At 43.5% G+C, this 18,150-nt stretch overlaps 1 protein-coding gene across 1 annotated transcript in view; it reads left to right on the top strand.

Moving 5' to 3' along the window:
• nac (GDP-fucose transporter nac) overlaps positions 1 to 18,150 on the top strand; it is a 130,504-nt gene that overhangs the window by 82,895 nt on the left and 29,459 nt on the right. The window contains exons 5-6 of the mRNA XM_080274253.1: positions 10,786 to 10,872; positions 11,128 to 11,207. Of these exons, the coding sequence (XP_080130379.1) occupies positions 10,786 to 10,872; positions 11,128 to 11,207 (167 nt within the window). The remainder of the gene's footprint in view (positions 1 to 10,785; positions 10,873 to 11,127; positions 11,208 to 18,150) is intronic.

The following is an 18,150-nucleotide window of genomic DNA, read 5'->3' as shown; positions in this document are numbered from 1 at the left end:
AGTGAAAGATGAGTTTTGGGCGAGACTTGAAGCATGTATGGACAAGTTTGAGAGGAGCGAGAGAGTGCTGTTGATTGGAGACATGAATGGCAAAGTCGGGAATGTAAGAGTGGATGGAGTGGTTGGTCAGTGGGGTGTGCCAGCAGAAGTAGATGGGAATGGTAGTGCTTTGGTGGACATCTGTGCTGGTAAGGGGTTGGCAACAGCCAGCACCTACTTTCGTCATAAGATGATCCACCGGTATACATGGAGAGTAATGAGGAGGATGGATGGTGAACTTGTTGAACGAAAGGCAATGATAGACTACGTGTGTGTGGATGAGCGAATGAGAAGACAAGTGTTGGATGCAAGGGTGTGGAGAGGGTGGGGGAATGGAGTCTCGGACCATCACTTAGTGATGGCCAAGGTAGAGCTGCAAAGAAAGTGGTTGAGGAGGCGAAGGGGAAGACAGGAGGAAGCAGCTCCTGTGAGAAGAGTGGAGAAATTGCAAGATAGTGAGAAGAGGACAGAGTATAAGAGCATAGTGGAAGAAAGATTGGGAAGGTATGAGCTAGAGCAGATGGAAGGGGTGGAAGACGTATGTAAGAAATTCACGGAAGAGATAAGCGCAGCGTGTGAGGTGGTTTGTGGAGTGAGGAGGAGATGCAAGGGTGTGCAAGGGACAGCATGGTGGAATGATGAGGTGAAACGAGCTGTGGAACAAATGAAGAAGGCATATGGTGAATGGTTGGCGAGTAGAGGTAAGGGAGAAGATGAGAGAGAGAAGAGAGAGGTATATGTGAGCAGGAGAAGGGAGGTTAAGAGACTGGTGAAGGAGAGTAAGAAGAAAGTGGATGAAGAGTTTGGGAGGAATCTGAGTGTGAAATGGAGGGAGAGTAAGAAATTGTTTTGGAAGGAGGTAAAGAAAGTAAGGCAGTGTGAAAGGAGAAATAGTAGGGGAGTGAAAGATAGGAATAATAGATTGTTGGTGGAGAAGAGAGAGAAATTGAGGAGATGGAAGGAGCACTTTGAGGATTTGTTGAATGTAGAGAGTGAGAGCAGTGTAAGTATAAGTGGTTGGGGAATGGCTGGGAGAAGAAGAGATGAGAGGAGGGAGGAAGAGATCAGTAGGTCGGAAGTAGTGGAAGCGATGAAGAAGATTAAGCTGGGAAAGGCCCCAGGAATTGATGGAGTGTGTGGTGAAATGCTTAGGTATGGGGGTGAGATTGTTGTGGAGTGGATATGGAAGTTGTGTAGATTGGCTTGGGAAGAGGGAAGGGTTCCAGAGGACTGGAAATCAGGTATAATTGTTCCTCTGTACAAAGGAAAAGGGGAGAGAGAAGTATGTGGTAACCATAGGGGTATTTGCCTTCTTAGTGTGACTGGTAAAATATATGGTAGAATACTCATTGATAGGGTTAGGCATATGACAGAGGAGCTAGTTGGAGAAGAACAAGGGGGATTTAGGAAGGGAAAAGGGTGTGTAGATCAGATATTTGTTCTAAGATGTTTAGTGGAGAAGTATCTAGAGAAGGGAAGGAAAGTGTACGCTGCCTTCATGGACTTGGAGAAAGCTTATGACAGAATAGATAGGAAAGGTATGTGGAAGGTATTAAGAATATATGGAGTGGAGGGGAAAATGTTGAGTGCTGTGAAGAGTATGTACGAGGGAGCTAGGGCTACGGTGCGAGTGGCTGGTGAGCTGAGTGAGTTCTTTGATCTCAATGTGGGACTGAAACAGGGGTGTGTAATGTCTCCATGGCTGTTTAATATATATATGGATGGGGTCGTAAAGGAGGTACAAGGTAGGGCAGTGGATGTGGGGCTGGCCCTAATGAATGAGGGTGAGATTTGGAAGCTTCCGGTGTTGCTGTTTGCTGATGATACAGTATTGTTGAGTGAAGATGAATGGGAGTTGCAAGGTTTGGTGAATGAATTTGGGACAGTGTGTAGGAGGAGGAAGCTGAAAGTTAATGTAAACAAAAGTAAAGTTATGGTGTTTGAGAGGAATGAAGTCACAGAGTGTGCAGTGAGGTTGGATGGTGAGGATATGGAGAATGTGAGTGGATTCAAGTACTTGGGTAGTGTGATGAGTAAGGATGGAACTTTGGGGGATGAAGTACGTGAAAGGGTACAGCAGGGAAGGAAGGTTGTTGGCACACTGAAAGCAGTGATGAGAAATAGGGAGGTGAGTATGGAAGTTAAGCAGTCACTGCATGATGGTATTGTGATCCCTACCCTGACGTATGGAAGCGAGGCATGGACCTTGCAAGAGGGGAACAAGTCAAGAGTGAGAGCAGTGGAAATGAGTTACTTGAGAGGAGCATGTGGAGTGACATGGAGAGACAGGTTGACGAATGAAGAAGTGAAGGAACGTTGTGGGGTAGATGTGGATGTGGTTGAGAAGATTAGGAGAAATACACTGAGGTGGTTTGGACATGTGGAGAGGATGGAGAATGAAAGACTGACTAAGAGGGTGTATGTAGGTGAGGTGGAGGGAGGGAGAGGGAGGGGTAGACCGAGGATGAGGTGGAGGGATGGAGTTGAGAGGTATATGAGGGAGGGGGGGGTGAGTTGGGGGGAGGGGAGTCAAATGGTGGGTGACAGAGTGACTTGGAGGCGTTTTGTCTGCGGCCACCCTTTGCAGGATTAGGGCGTCGGGCTATAGATAGATAGATAGATAGACCCTTAATCGGCTATACATTCAGCGTTGAGGCAGAAAATGTGTCACTACCCAAAGCTATCTGTCTCGACCCTCTATCTTTTAAATTTTCCAACAATATTACCCATGAGTAAAAGATTAAAATCAGGCATAAAATACAATACACTATTGATACAGTACATAATGTAATCATAATAATTCTGTAATCACCAAGTATTGGCATTGATAGAGGCTAGAGTAGTACACAGTGCAGTACATGTGCACTTAATCCCATGTGGTCTGGTGGTGAATGACCACTGCATCAGTCACAAATGCACAATGCATAGCTGTGTCCTCTGTATACAGTAATCAGAGCACTAGGGCACAGAGCACTGAGGGGCCACAAAGAAGTCACAGCACTACAGGCTACAGCAACGAGTGAGGCATGAGGGGCCACAGGCTAAGAGTCACAGCACTAAGGGGTAGCCACAGTGTGGGTCACAAATGCACAATGTACAGATACGTTCTCACTATATGGCGTCCATGGGAAAGAATGAGCGAGCGATGGTAGACTTGGCGCATTGGGTGGGCTGCACCCACAACGCAGTGTGATTGGCTGGCATGTTGTGGGGTCTGCCCATGTGCTGATTGGGTCCCACATCTGAATCAGATGATGCACATCAACACCAAAAAATGCATAGTACCGCTGATTGCTTCCCGTTTCTGAGCTGGATATTGCCTAATTTTGCCAGATATTGTTTTAATAGAGCCAGGCAAAAAGCACTGGATATTGCTTTGAGCCAGATATTGTGACAATGGATAATTGAACGATTGCTGTATATTGGCATATGCTCCTCAGGCTGGCTTGGATGATGAAGAAAAAGATAGATTCTGCGATGATTTGAGACATGTTATTGGTGGTATGGGGGATGATGAGATTTGTGGTTTTGGATGGGGTTTTAATGGTCATGCAAGTGAAGAAGGGAAGGAGTGAACATGATTGTGTTCACACAATTTTAGGAAGGAGAGAATTTTATGATTACATATGAGTCTCAGGGTAATAGTAGCCAGATTGACTGTCCTCCTATTAACCTCCTAATCAGGAGGTTGACAGGAGGATGGTGAAGGATGTTAAAGCTATAGTGAGCAAACAGTTTGTGCAGCAGTACAAATTACTGATATGTGACATGGTACTGAAGGAGTGGTTAGTGAAGAAGAGGACCTGTCCAACCAAGTTGGAAGGAATGCCATCTATAGTGAGATGAGTGGACTGGTGACCTAGCTGTAGACATCAGTGTTATGACCAGTACAGAGCTCTCAAGAACATTCTTTTGAGAGTTACCGGTTCACTGTGTGGATGGACAAGGGGCCCACCAAGGCATAAGTTAACATGGTGGTGGAATTAGGGTGTAAAATACACAGTTAAGGAAAAAAGAAGACTTATCCAGAAATGGAAAAGGGTGGTAACAGAAAGGAATGCTTGGCTGCCATGCATGCATAGTGCCAGAAAGTTGGTGTACAGGGCAAAATGTGAGTCTCGGAGAGTTTTACTGGATAACCTAAATAGTGCTTAAAGGAAGAATATGATATTTAAGGTGGCAGATCAGAGGAGAAACAGGGATGTTGTAGGTGTGCAGTGAGTGAAGAGTGATGAAGGAAAGTTAGTGGTGGACAGTGAGGATATTAAAGGTGCCTGGAGAGAGCATTATGCCTGGCTGCTGAGTGAGGGGTTTGACTGGAACATTGAAGGTTTGGAGTCAGCAGATCCAGTGTTAGGCCATTTGCCTTTGATTGATGCTGCTACTGTGAGCAGGGCAATAGGCAGGATTCAATCTAGAATGCAGTGAGTGTATCTGGGTTGACTGCTGAAATGTTGAAGGCTTCAGGAGATATGACGGTGGATTCGGTCACTGATTTGATAAATTTGATTATGGAAGTGGTAGGTGGGGACACCCATCATCCATTCACTCACTGTAGGGATGTCATATGGTCTCTACACTGAATGACAAACCAAATGGTTTCCTGTGCCTAGGAAACCATTTACTATGCTGGTTAGTAACCATATAACTGGTGTTTCTAGCTGGGTTATGTGTCCTCCAGATTCCCCTATCAAAAATCACTTCGGAGAGCCTCGGAGGGCCCAATACCTGCCTAAGGTCCCAACCAAATGGGCAGATTCGCATGGCCATGTGGAATGTGAGAGGGGTGAATGAGAAGAGCAAGAGGGTGGAAGTAGTGAATATGTTCAAGAGTGCGAGATATGCTGTAATGGCATTGTGTGAAACAAAGATGAAAGGTTGTGAAGTGGAGGAGTGGGAGGGTGTGAAATGTGTAAGATTGGGCATGAATGGGTGAGAAAGATGCAAGGAAGGAGTTGCTTTGTTGATGAATGAGGTGTGGCAGAGTGGAATGAGAAATTACAAGCGTGTCAGCTCGAGATGTACTGTATGTATGTCAAGTTCAAGTTTGAAAAGGTGAAAGTGGCAGTGATTGTAGCATATGCACCGTGTGATGACAGGAGTGAGACAGAGAAAAAGAGTTTTGGGGATGAGCTGGATGAAGCAGTGGAAGAACTGCCCAGGAGCTATAAAGTGTTCGTAATGGGCGATACGAATGGGTGATAAGGCACTGGTCCTGAGGATGACATAATGGGTTGTAATGGAGTACCAGGAGAAAATGAAAATGGGAAGTGACTGGAGGATATGTGTCAGGAAAAGAGGTCGTGCATTTGTAACTCGTATTTCAAACACAAAGATGCACATAAATATACATGGTATAGAGGGAACAGGGATTGTGTTGAAAGTAACCTGATTGATTACATGCTCGTAGAGAGGTCGATGCTAGGAATGGTTGCTGATACGAGGGCCGTGACAGGACAACGTGGAGGTCTATCAGATCATATGATTGTGGTATACAAGATCAAGCTGAGAGGAGTGAGGTGGACCAGGAGAGAGAGGAGCTGTCAGGGAGAAAGACTGAAAGTCAGGAAGCTGAGGATCAAAGAAATGGCGGATGAATACAGGACCAAAGTAGGGGAAGAGTTGATATCAGTGAATTGGAATGAAATGGATCTGGACAGCCTGTGGAATGCATATAGGGATTGCTTAGTTAGGAATGCTAAAGCAGTGTGTGGTGTGGCAAGTTACAGCAAATAAGAAAGGTATGGCACGGTGGGATGGAGAGGTTAAGAGAGCAGTGGAGGAAAGGAGAAAGAAGTGGCTACAGTGGTTACAGGACAGAGATTCAGTTGAAATAAGAATTGAATATATTGAGAGCAAGAAGCATGTAAAGAGACCAGTGAAGAGGAAAAAGGAGGAGGTAAATGATGATCTAGAAAGAAAGTGAATGCAAATTACTCTGAAAATGGGACGTTAATATGGAAAGAGGTGCGGAAATGTAGAAGTGACGGCAGAAAGAAATGTGAAAGTGTGAAGGATGTAAGTGGTAGATTATTAACCCATGGAGATGAAGTAAGGACCAGATGGAAAGAATATTTTGAAAGCCTGATGAATAGGAATAGAGAGAGCAGAGCCGCTGTAAACATGATTGGTTTTGGGAGTGTGCAGAGAAGGAATGCAGTGCCAGGAAACATGACACTCACAGAGGTGAAGAACACTACAAAGCGGCTGAAAAATGGGAAAGCAGCTGGGGTTGATGAGGTGTATGCAAAGATGATTAAGTATATTGGAGGGAGTGAATGAAGTGCTTGTTGGAGATATGTAAGACGGCATGGATGAATGAAACTGTTCCAGCAGAGTGGAAAAAGGCTGTGATTGCACCCATGTACAATAATAAAGGTGAGCGAAGTGAATGCAAGAATTTTCATGGTATAAGTTTATTGAGTATTGCAGGAAAGGTATATGGAAAAATTGTTATAAAGTAAGAGAGATATCAGAAGTCCCGGTGAGTGATGAACAGGGTGGCTTTAGGAGTGGCAGAGGAAGTGTGGATCAGATATTTGCAGTGAGACAGATAATGAAGAAGGCTTGTGAGAGGACTGTATGGTGTTTATGGCATTCATGGATCTGGAAAAAGCATACAGCAAAGTAGTCAGGGAAGGATTGTGGAAGGTTTTTCACTTGTACGACATAGATGGTAAGGTGCTAGGTGCCATTGGGAGTTTTTATGATGGCAGTGAGGCATATGTATGGGTAAATGGGCATCTAAGTGAATGGTTCATAATCAGTGTGGGCATGTGACAAGGTTGTGTGATGTCCTCATGGTTGTACAATATATATATATGGGGTAGTTGTATGCTGATGATGTAGTACTACTTGCAAATACAGCACAATAACTTGGTAGACTTGTGCAGAGTTTTGCTGATGTCTGTTAGCATCATGCTTTGAGAGTAAATGTAGAAAAGAGTAAAGTGGTGGTAATTAAGAAAGAAGGTGGCCCCCAGTGTGATGATACAGTGAATGGAGAAAGACTGGAATTGGAGAGAGAATTCAAATACCTGGGAACAGTGATAGAAAAGAGAGGAAAATGCGCAAAAGAAGTGGAAAGTAGAGTGACATAATGAAGGAAGGTAGCTTGCAATGAAGGCCTTGATAAGAAACAGAGGCTTACGTGTTGCAGCTGCACGAGGCTTACATGAAAGAGTGTTAGTGCCAACATTAACTTATGGATGTGAGACTATGGTGTGGCATGAAAATGAAAACTCTAAGAGTGAGAGCAGTGGAGATGGGGCTGCTGAGGAATGTCTGTGGAGTATGGAGAGTGGATGGGATATGAAATAATGTGATTCATGAAAGATTCGGAGTGAGAGTCTTTGGACACCAGAATCAAAGAGAGTGCACTGTGCTGAGATAGTATGGTCATGTGGAGATGAGGTAGGCCAAGGAGAAGATGGAGGGATATGGTGGATGAGTGTGTGAGGATGAGAGGTATTAAAGTCAGAGAGGCTAGGGGACTGACGAGATCGAGCTGGCTGGATGAATGTTGTGAGAGAAAGTGCATGATCAGGGATATTGGACTCCTTTTGAACGTGACAGCATTCAGTTTGACCCTATCGGATACTTTTATGTGAAGCTACAGAATGTGGTGAAAGTTTTTGGTGTATCAGATAGAGCCAGTCTTCCGGGGGCTTGAATGATGAGTGAATGGAAGCATGGCCCGTTGGATTGGACAAACTTGGGCTATCTGGACGTTGCTACTCCTCACCCTGCCCTAGGGTGGGAAAGGATGTCCAGTTGATGAAAATGGTGATGATGATAAACGAGTGTGTTGTCCCAGATGCCTGACTGAAGAGTGGAATTGTAAATGTGTATAAGGGGAAGGGTGATGCCCTGGATAGAGGAAATTGTAGATGCATGAAACTTTTATACTGGATTATGCAGGTAATGGAGATGCAGTTTGGGTTTATGCCAGGCAAAAGGACCACTGATGTCTTATTCATTGTCTGACAGCTTCAGGAAAAGTATATAGAAAAGAAAAGTGCATAGGGAGGTGGTGAAGAGGGCATTGAGAAAGTTTGGAATCATGGAGTGGGTGATTAAAGTGGTTATGGCTATGTTTGTGGGTGCTCACACCCAAATAAGAGTGAATGGAGATTTGAGTGATGAGTATTCTGTGAATGTTGGCATGCATTGTGGGTCAAACTTAAACCCCTTATTTTTTGTCATGGTGCATGAAGCTTTGTCACATGACTTCAGAAATAGACTTCTGTGGGAGATGGTATGTATTGATGACTTGTTGTTGATTGCAGAGAGTGAAAGGGAAGCAGAGGGAAGATTTAGGAAATGGGTAGATGGAATGGGGCACAAGGCTTTGAGAGCAAATGCGGATAAAGCAAAGGTGATGATATCTGGGGCTGGTGATGGTACTGTCAAAAGCATAAGAAATATGGCTATGTGCAGTATGTCACAGTGATGTGGGAAGTAACTCGATGGTGTCTAGTGTTTATGATACAGCAAGTTCCCTTGTACAAAGGAAAAGGGGAAAAAGAAGTGTGTGGTAATCATAGGGGCATTTGTCTTCTTAGTATAATAGGAAAAGTGTATGGTAGGATACTTATTGACAGAGTTAGAGAAAGAACAGAGGAATTAGTTGGAGAAGAACAGGGAGGCTTTAGGAAGGGAAGAGGTTGTGTAGATCAGATATTCATTCTTAGATCATCAGTGGAAAAGTTTCTAGAGAAGGGAAAGAAGTTGTATGCGGCTTTCATGGATTTGGAGAAAGCATATGACAGGGTGGATAGACAAGGATTGTGGAAACTATTAAGAATATATGGAGTAGATGGGAAGTTATTGAATGCTGTGAAGAGTATGTATGATGGTGCTAAGGCTGCAGTGCATGTGGATGGTGAACTAAGTGAATTTTTCTCTTTGAAGGTTGGGTTGAAACTTGGATGTGTCATGTCTCCATGGTTGTTCAGTCTGTATATGGATGGGGTAATAAAAGAGATACAAGGTAGGGTAGTGGATGTTGGAGTGGCCCTGGTGAGAGAGGATAGTGTTTGGAAACTCCCTGTTCTGTTGTTTGCAGATGATACTGTGCTGTTGAGTGAAGACGAAGGGGAGCTGCAAGGCTTGGTGGATGAGTTTGGAAGAGTGTGTAAGAAACGGAATCTAAAGGTGAATGTAGGGAAGAGTAAAGTGATGGTCTTTGAGAGAGGTGGAGTCAGTGAATGTACAGCGAGGTTGGATGGTGAGGAATAGGAAAATGTGAGTACGTTTAAGTACTTGGGTAGCGTGATGAGTAAGGATGGAGGTTTGGAGGGTGAAGTGCTTGCAAGGGTACAGCAGGGAAGAAAGGTTGCTGGTTCCTTGAAAGCAGTGATAAGAAACAGGGAAGTGAGCATGGAAGTGAAAAAGTTACTACATGACAGTATTGTGATATCAACTCCAACGTATGGAAGTGAAGCTTGGACGTTGTTGGAAGGACACAAGTCAAGAGTGAGAGCAGTGGAAATGAGTTATTTAAGAGGAGCCTGTGGAGTCACATGGAGAGACAGGCTGACGAATGAGGATATAAAGGAGCATTGTGGTATGGATGTGAATGTGATAGGAAGCGTTATGAGGAACACACTGAGGTGGTTTGGCCATGTGGAAAGTATGGAGGGTGAAAGACTGACGAAGAGAGTATATGAGTGAGGTGGAGGGGGGAAGAGAGAGGGGGAGGCCAAGGATGAGATGGAGGGATGGGGTGGAGAGGTATATGAGAGAGGGGGGTGTGAGTTGGGAGCAGGGCAGTGAAATGGTGGGGGCCAGGGTGACGTGGAGGCGATTTGTTTGTGGCCACTCCAAACGAGATTGAGGTGTCTGGCAATAGATAGATAGAAGTTTGTGCACAAGAGATGTAGTGGTATAACAGGTAGGGTGCAGAATAATACTTAACTCGTGTGTGCAGTGTGTTGGGGAGATCATGCAGAGATTGAGTGCCGTGGAAGGATTAATTATGCTGGAGAGTCTCTTGAGTGTGTGGAGGAGTTTTGTTTTTGGGAGACATGTAATGTGCTGGAAGCAGTGCTGGAGCTAGCTCTGGACTAAGGTAAGGAGTAGTTGGAGGAAGGGTAGGGAGCTGTTGCCTCTCCTAACATTAAGAGCACTCTCCCTCCTTGCCAACAGATCCTTTTATGTGGTATGTTTTGTGAGTGTAATGCTGTATGGTAGTGAAACCTGGGGAGGAAAGGAAGAGGATTTTCGTAGGCATAAACAGTCAGAAATGACTGTCATTGGAGGGATTTGTAGTGCTTCCTTGAATGCAAAGCCTAGGGGGGCTAGGATTGTGACTGAAAAGTAGAGAGGAAGGATGGGACCTGAATGTTTGGGAATTTTAATTACGAGGGGTAGATTGAGATGGTTTGGGAATGTTGAGAGGATGGAAGATGACAGTTGGGTGAGGAAGGAGAGAGATGTGACCTCTGAGGGTAGGGTTGAAGAGGCAGACCAAAAAAGACCTGTCACAGGGTCATAGAGTGTGACCTCAGGGATGAGAAACTGAATAGGGAGGCCGCCATAGGTCGAGAAGTGTGGAGAGCTGCCATTTGGTGACCAGGCTGGATACTTTAATAGTGTAAACATTGAATTACAGTACTACGCATCAGCTGAAATAATGGCCTTCACATACACATGACTGACTGTAGATAATGGGTCTTACCATAAATGAACTTTGCATGTCATTAATGGAAAGTTAATCACCATTCTTATTTGCCAAATCCCCAGGTGAGAAAACTTCTTTGCGAGCTTTGGTGTGTTGCGGTGTCATTATTGGAGGGTTTTACCTTGGAGTTGACCAAGAGAATGTTGCAGGTAAAGTTTTAAGATGTGATTTGTAGCTAATAAGAATGGATTTGTCAGCCACTTCAGGAGTGTCAGGTTCCAGATATTGAGTGAGTGCCCTTTTCTGAGCATTTTAAAAATTAGATAGATAGAGAGAGAAAGAGAGAGAGAATTTTTAATCATTTATGGTATATACTGAATAGATGAGCTTACCATTCCATTAATATCTGAATATGATTTCAGGGTACACTGCAGCACTTTCTATAAATGTTACTGTAATTTCAGGGTCACTGTCAATCCTGGGTGTGGTCTATGGACTCCTGGCTGCTGCATTTGTTGCGCTAAACTCAATATTTACCAAACGGGTTAGTACATGTACTTTGTTTATGTGACCTTGGTTTATTGTTAGGTCTGGAGCACTGATTTTAGATTTTTGCATGGTTTAACCCACTCAGTCCTGTTATCATTATTATTATTTTTTTAAGTATGATTTGTTGTTTTGGTTAAATTTTGGATTATTTCTTGTACATATGCTTAACCCTTTAGTTACATTGCGTGTTCATGGTTGAGAAAAAAAAAAACCACATGCTTTGACTTGACTGTAGTCCACTTCCTCCAATCTTTTTTTTTAACCTACACGACTTAAATCTACCACCCTTGCCTGGGTGTGGCCATGACTGTAGTTGCTCTAGCTGCCACCAGCGTCGGGTGGCTGACCACCCACGCATCACCCACACGCTCGTGTTCTTCTGCCTTGGACCCTTTCTTGAGTCTCCTTCAGGTAAGGTTTATGCTAGTTATCTAAATAACATCAGAGATCAATGCATGTAGCTAAACGTCATTATACGTGCAATGCCAGAATAAAGTGCCAATATACATAATAAGAACGTTTTCTGCTGGGATCTGAACAGGCGTTTCTGTCGATTATCGTTGTCTCACTGTGTTTCACATATAATCTATCTATTGGAGGTGTATGGGTATATATGTGCAAGTTATTGTAGCTCATCCTGTTTGAGTTTATCTATCTATATCTATATACCTAGGCTGCTTCCCCCATGGAAAGGGAGGTAGCCGAGACAGGACGACACACTCCCCATTTACTCATCCATTCAAACACAGTTAATCGCATCTTAGCCCCAAAGGGGAGAAGGGACAGATCCTCACCACACCACACCACACATGGGTCAACTGCGCAGTGCAATCAGTGACATCCGCAGCAGGGCCCGACAGCAGAGCTGGTTTACCCCTGCCACATCATAATAGACCCATCCCCTTGCTCGCACCTGACCTGACTAGCTGATCAGACCAAATGCGGGAAAATATCCCCTCAGGGCTGCGTCATCATTTATTCATTCACAATTTCTCTCCATTTATTTCTGTCACGCACAGCCACTCTTCCTTGCTCAACATACATCCCTCTCGCATCCAGCGCTCTCTTCACACGGTCCATCCAAACTATTCGTGGTCTCCCTCTCAGCCTTACACCTCTCACATCAGATCTAGTTATCTTTTTCACCAATCGCTCATTAACCATTCTCTCCATATGCCCAAACCATCGCAACACCCTCTGCTCAACTCTACCAGCCATCTCCCGAACAACTCCAGTTCTCCTTCGCACTTCATCATTTCGCACTCGATCCATACGCGTCACTCCACACATACTCCTCAGACACCTCATCTCCATTACATTCAAACTTTTCCTCTCTACTACACCCATATTCCATGTTTCAGCCCCATATAACGCAGTTGGTACCACAACACTCTCATACACCCTTCTCTTTACATCCATTCTGAGCGAACAACATCGAAACACTTTTTTCAATCCTCCCAGCACCTTTCCTACTTCATTTATTCTAAACTTCACTTCTGCATCTATTCTTCCATCCATAGCAACATGCGACCCTAAATATTTAAAACACTCCACCTCCTCAAGCAACTCACCATTCAAAACTATATTCATCCCCCTACCATCTACCAACCTTGTACACTTCATCACTTTACTCTTATTCTCATTTACTTTCAATTTCCTGCTTTCACACACCCTTCCAAACTCCTCTACCAACTGTCTCAATCTCTCCTCTGAATCAGCCACCAGTGCAGTATCATCTGCAAACAGCAGCTGCTTAAGATTCCACTCTCCACCATCGACATTGACCAGACTCAGACCTCCACCTAAAACCCTTGCATTCACCTCTCTTACAACACCATCCATATAAATATTAAACAACCAAGGTGACATCACACATCCCTGTCGCAGCCCCACTCTCACGGGAAACCAATCACCCACAGCATTTCCCACTCTTACACACGCTCTGCTATTTAGATAAAAACTTTTCACCCCATTTAGTAACCTACCATCAAGTCCATACAATCTTAAAACAGTCCACAAAGCCTCCCTATCAATTCTGTCATATGCTTTCTCTAAATCCATGAATGCCCAAAACACATCCTTGCCTTTCGCTAAATACTTTTCACACACTTGTCTCACAGCAAACACCTGATTGACGCATCCCCTCCCTCTCCTAGAGCCACACTGCTCATCACCAATTACTCCCTCTCTACCCTCTCTAACTCTCATAATTAACACTCTGCTATACACCTTACCTACAACACTCAACAGACTTATACCCCTAAAGCTAGTACATTCATACTTATCACCCTTGCCTTTATACAACGGGACCACACAAGCACTTGCCCAGTCAATTGGCACCATACCTTTCACAGAGCACACATTCAACAATCTTACTAACCAGTCAACAATAGTCACTCCACCACTCTTCAGGCATTCAACAGCACACCCATCCATACCTGCAGCTTTCCCTGTTTTCATCTTCTTTACTGCCTTCTCCACCTCCTACTTCGTGATCAAAGAATCATTCAACTCTCCCAATACATTTATTCCTTGCACCCTTCCATCTGCCACAATTTCAGTTACCCTTTCCTCCTCTACATTTAACAATCTTTCAAAATACTCTGCCCATCTCTTCCTTACTGCATCAGTCTCAATTAACATCCTTCCATCCTCTGCTTTTATTCGCTCTTCCTTCCCTGACTCACCCTTTCGCACCCTTTTCACCTCCTTCCAAAACATTTTCTTGTTCTGTTGAAAATTCTCAGTCAGCCGCCTACCCCACCTCTCATCTGCTGCCACTTTAGCATCATGCGCAGCTCTTCTCGCCCTATTCCTCCTTTCCTTATACCTCTCCTATGACACCTCATCCTTCCTCTGCAGCCACACTTCATATGCACGTCTCTTCTCAGCCACAGCCATACTTACCTCCTCGCACCACCATTCACTTCCTTTTCTTACACCACCACCCACACGTCTCACACCACACACCTCTTCTGCATGCCCCACCACAGCATTCTTAAACAACTGCCATTCCTCCTCCACACTGCCATTTTCCTGATCTTTTACTGCGTTCCACTCATCTTTCAATTTCTCCTGATACTCTATCATTTTCTCTCTTTTATCCAACTCACTCACTTTCAAAACCTCCCTGCCACACCTAACCTTCCTAGCTCTCACCCATCTCATACCTACTTTTAACTTTCCCTCCACCAGGTAGTGGTTAGACATACCTCCACCCTCCCCTCTCAGAACTCTCACATCCAACAATTTTCTTATTGCATTCCTAGACACAACCACGTAGTCCATCAAACTCTTTCAACAACCCTTCCACCCTCCTGTCTCACCCATGTATACTTATAAATATCTTTCTTCTCAAACAGCGTATTTCCAATCACCATGTCTCACTCAACACACATCCCTGTCATTCGTTCCCCATTTTCATTTCTTCCAGGCACACCATGCATACCAACTACACCTTCAACTGCTACATTTCCCACTCTAGCATTCAGATCTCCCATCATTACCACATTCACTCCAAAACTCTGCAGACAGTCATCAACATCATTCCAGAAAGACTCCCTCTCTTCTTCATCCCTTTCACTACCAGGCCCATATGCACTCACAAACACCCACAGCTCCCGTTAAAATTTTGCTTTCACCCACATCAGTTTCGATGACACCTCCTTCCATTCAGTCACACACTGCTGTACTTCTGGACTCACTAACAAGGCCACACCTTCTCTCGCCCTTCCTCTATCAACACCAGACAATCTTCCAGTCACACTTCCAAACATAGACTCACCCTTCCCATTCATCTTCGTTTTACTCAAAGCTAACACATCCAACTTTCTTCTCACAAACATTCTCCCAATCTCCTCCCTTTTAGCCTCAATCGTACTACATCCACGCACATTCATAGACCCAATCTTCAGGGTACGGGGATAACTCAATCCCCCATCCCTTTCTCTGGCCTGCCTCTTTTTAGGAACTAAAAAAACAGAGGAGGGGGTCCCTAGTCCCCTCACCCCGCCCCTTTTAGTCGCCTTTTACAACATGCAGGGAATACAGTGGCAGTATTCTTCCTAACACAACCTGGCCACAGAGTGGTAGTACTACCCCATAGTGCGGCCAGATTGTGTCCCCCCCACCACAGGTTGCAATAGAAAAAAAGTGTATGTGGGTTATAAACGTGAGTGGTAAAGTTATTGTGAAAATTATCGTTTTTAGGTGTAGGCCTAGGATGGGAAGAGCGGTGTTTTTTCCCCTCTGTCATACTGTACATGTCTCTCAAGTGTGATTAGAGGTAAACGACTGTGATGGTGCCCCAGAAATCGGATGACTGGATAAAGTAGCTAAGCATTTTGTATCCAGATCTGAAAATGAGAAACATGAGCAAAACTGCTGTGTGTGCAGTAATGAGCCATCAGAATGTAAGCTGAAAGGTAGGGACAGTGTAAAAAAAAGCAAACTTCACACTTTTGCAATGAATGTATCAATATACCTGCACTGTGCCTCATCCCCTGTTTCAAGATATATCACACAGGTGTACAGGAGAATATGTCAGTGTTAGATGGGGTAAGTAAACTGTAGTTACATTATTTCTGTTTTTCAAGGAACATGATAGAATGTGATCCCATTGCAACTGCATTTTTGATTGTTTAGATTTGCCAGGAAGTCATAATTTAATTTTTTGGTATATCACATCATTATTTTCTGTGGAAACTTTGGCAGTGTACTTTTGTAGCTGTAATACAATATAGCGTGGATAATATTTATTTTTCAAGAAACATGATAAAATGCAATCCCATTACCATTATATTTCTTATTGTCTAGATTTGCCAGGAAGTTATCATTTTATTTTTTGGAAAATCTCATCATTTTTTCCATGGAAACCTTCGTAGTATACTTTTGTAACTGTAACACGATAAAGCATGGATAATTAGCAGCCTTTAGTGTGAATTATACCACATATACTCCAATATTAGTATTTTTAATTAATTTTTAAAATGCAATTTTATTTTATAAAAAAATCAATTTTGACAAAACTTTCAACTTTCAAGCAGTCCTAATGCTAGATACAAAAACTTTATGTATACGTAAACGTATGGCACCAATCAGTAACACTGGAAAAGCATTTTCATTTTTGGGTGTAAAAATGCCTCTCAAAAGGGGCTGTGCCAAAATTGCCAGCAGTAGCCAAAGGGTTAAATTACAAGTTACTAGCAAGCAGAGAGGACCAAGCGTGCAGAAACCAGAATTTTTGTGCCAGTTAAAATTACAATGATCTGATTAATACTGTAGGAGACCACCCTGAATCTTGATGTCATCATTAATTACAAATTTAATAAGCTATGAGTAAAATATCACACTAATTCCTTGAAACATTATTTGTATTAGGAAAAATACATTGAGGTGGTTCAGCCATGTGGAGAAGATGAAGAGTTAGAGACTGATGAGAGTGTATGTGAGGGAGATTGAGGGTGCAAGAGGGAGGGGGAAGTTGAGGATGAGGTGGAGGGATGGAGTGGAGAGGTATATGAGAGGGATGGATATGAGCTGAGAGGAGGACAGCATGGAGGCGATTTGTTTGTGACCACCCCTTACAGGATTAAGGCATTTGGCATTAGATAGATAGATAGACTATTTGTAAAATGAGTAGAGTTGGAGTGTGGGGTAATTCAGGTAACCGGAAACACTTTTGAGAAAAATTTTGATATCATGTTATATAAACCAGTTCCTCTGTTTATCGAAGTTTGGCATCCTTTCCATTTAGAGGAAGATGCTTAGGACTTACAGGAAGTTCCCGGTGCAAAAGGATATGATACCTGCAGGGTGATGGAGCAGATGATGTGTTGAAGTCTAAATTGTAAGAAGTGATTGTGGGGCCTACCTGTGAACAAACTCTGAATGAAGGTGACTATATTGTTGCTCAGTTCAAGGGTAACAAACAGAAAGACTGTTGTTACATTGGAAGGCTGGGGTATTAAGTGTTTTGGGAAGATTAAAGGTGTTGGAAAAGTGAGTGAATTCACTTTTAAGGAACCGGAAGTGCCTGACATTATTGCTGCAATAGTGTGTAATATTTATAAGGTTTTAAGTAAGCCTCAAATAATGAGGGATAAGCTAATGTTCAAGGACAATATTGGGGATCTAATTATGTGTTAAGAAAAGCCTGCTAATACCCATAAGTGAGTACAGTAAAAGTCCTGTAATCCAAATGACAGGGGACCAAGGGTCTTACGGACTGCTGTGTTCGTTTTTTTCAGACTATTGGGTGGGACCTCTGAAAACATTAGAAATATTTACACTTACGGTCGCAAATTTCTGCTCAGGGGTGCCCCCTTCCTACCCCTGTATACCCAAGGAAGAGGGGAGGGGGGGACAAAACAACTCCTCCCAACCCTCCCTCATACCCTTACCCAACCCCTCACCCCACGTGTCATTCTTAACTGGCAGTTACATCTCAAGCTGATTTCATGCTTGGTCCCACTGCTAATGCAAATATAAAACACTGGGATATGTAAAAAGTGTATAATATATAATATAATATATTAGCATGCTGCAGCAAGAAATTAATGCATTATGACGTTGCCTGTAAACAAAAACATTAACAACAAGCACCTCAGGCCTCGTGTTGGACACACACACACACACACACACACACACACACACACACACACACACACACACACACACACACACACACACACACACACACACACACACACACACACACTGTCCCGTCAGATAGTTATTTAAAAAGAAACGCAGTTACGGTCATAAAAAAGAACAAGATATAGTGAAAATAGAAAGTCTCCATATGGTTGAATCATGGCGGAAAGAGATGGTGCATTGTTTACAGTTGGCGAGAGAGAGTTTGAGGGCTCCTCTGAAGAGGATGTGGGAAACGGAAGTATTAAGTTGAACCAAACAAGAATAGCAGGGGTAGAGAAAAC

Source organism: Coenobita brevimanus, chromosome 57 (assembly GCF_032717465.1).
Source record: "Coenobita brevimanus isolate Jiangsu-jjx chromosome 57, ASM3271746v2, whole genome shotgun sequence".
In the NCBI taxonomy this organism is placed as follows: Eukaryota; Metazoa; Arthropoda; class Malacostraca; order Decapoda; family Coenobitidae; genus Coenobita; species Coenobita brevimanus.
The sequence above is the reverse complement of the archived record's forward strand: the minus strand, read 5'-3'. Positions and strand labels throughout refer to the sequence as shown.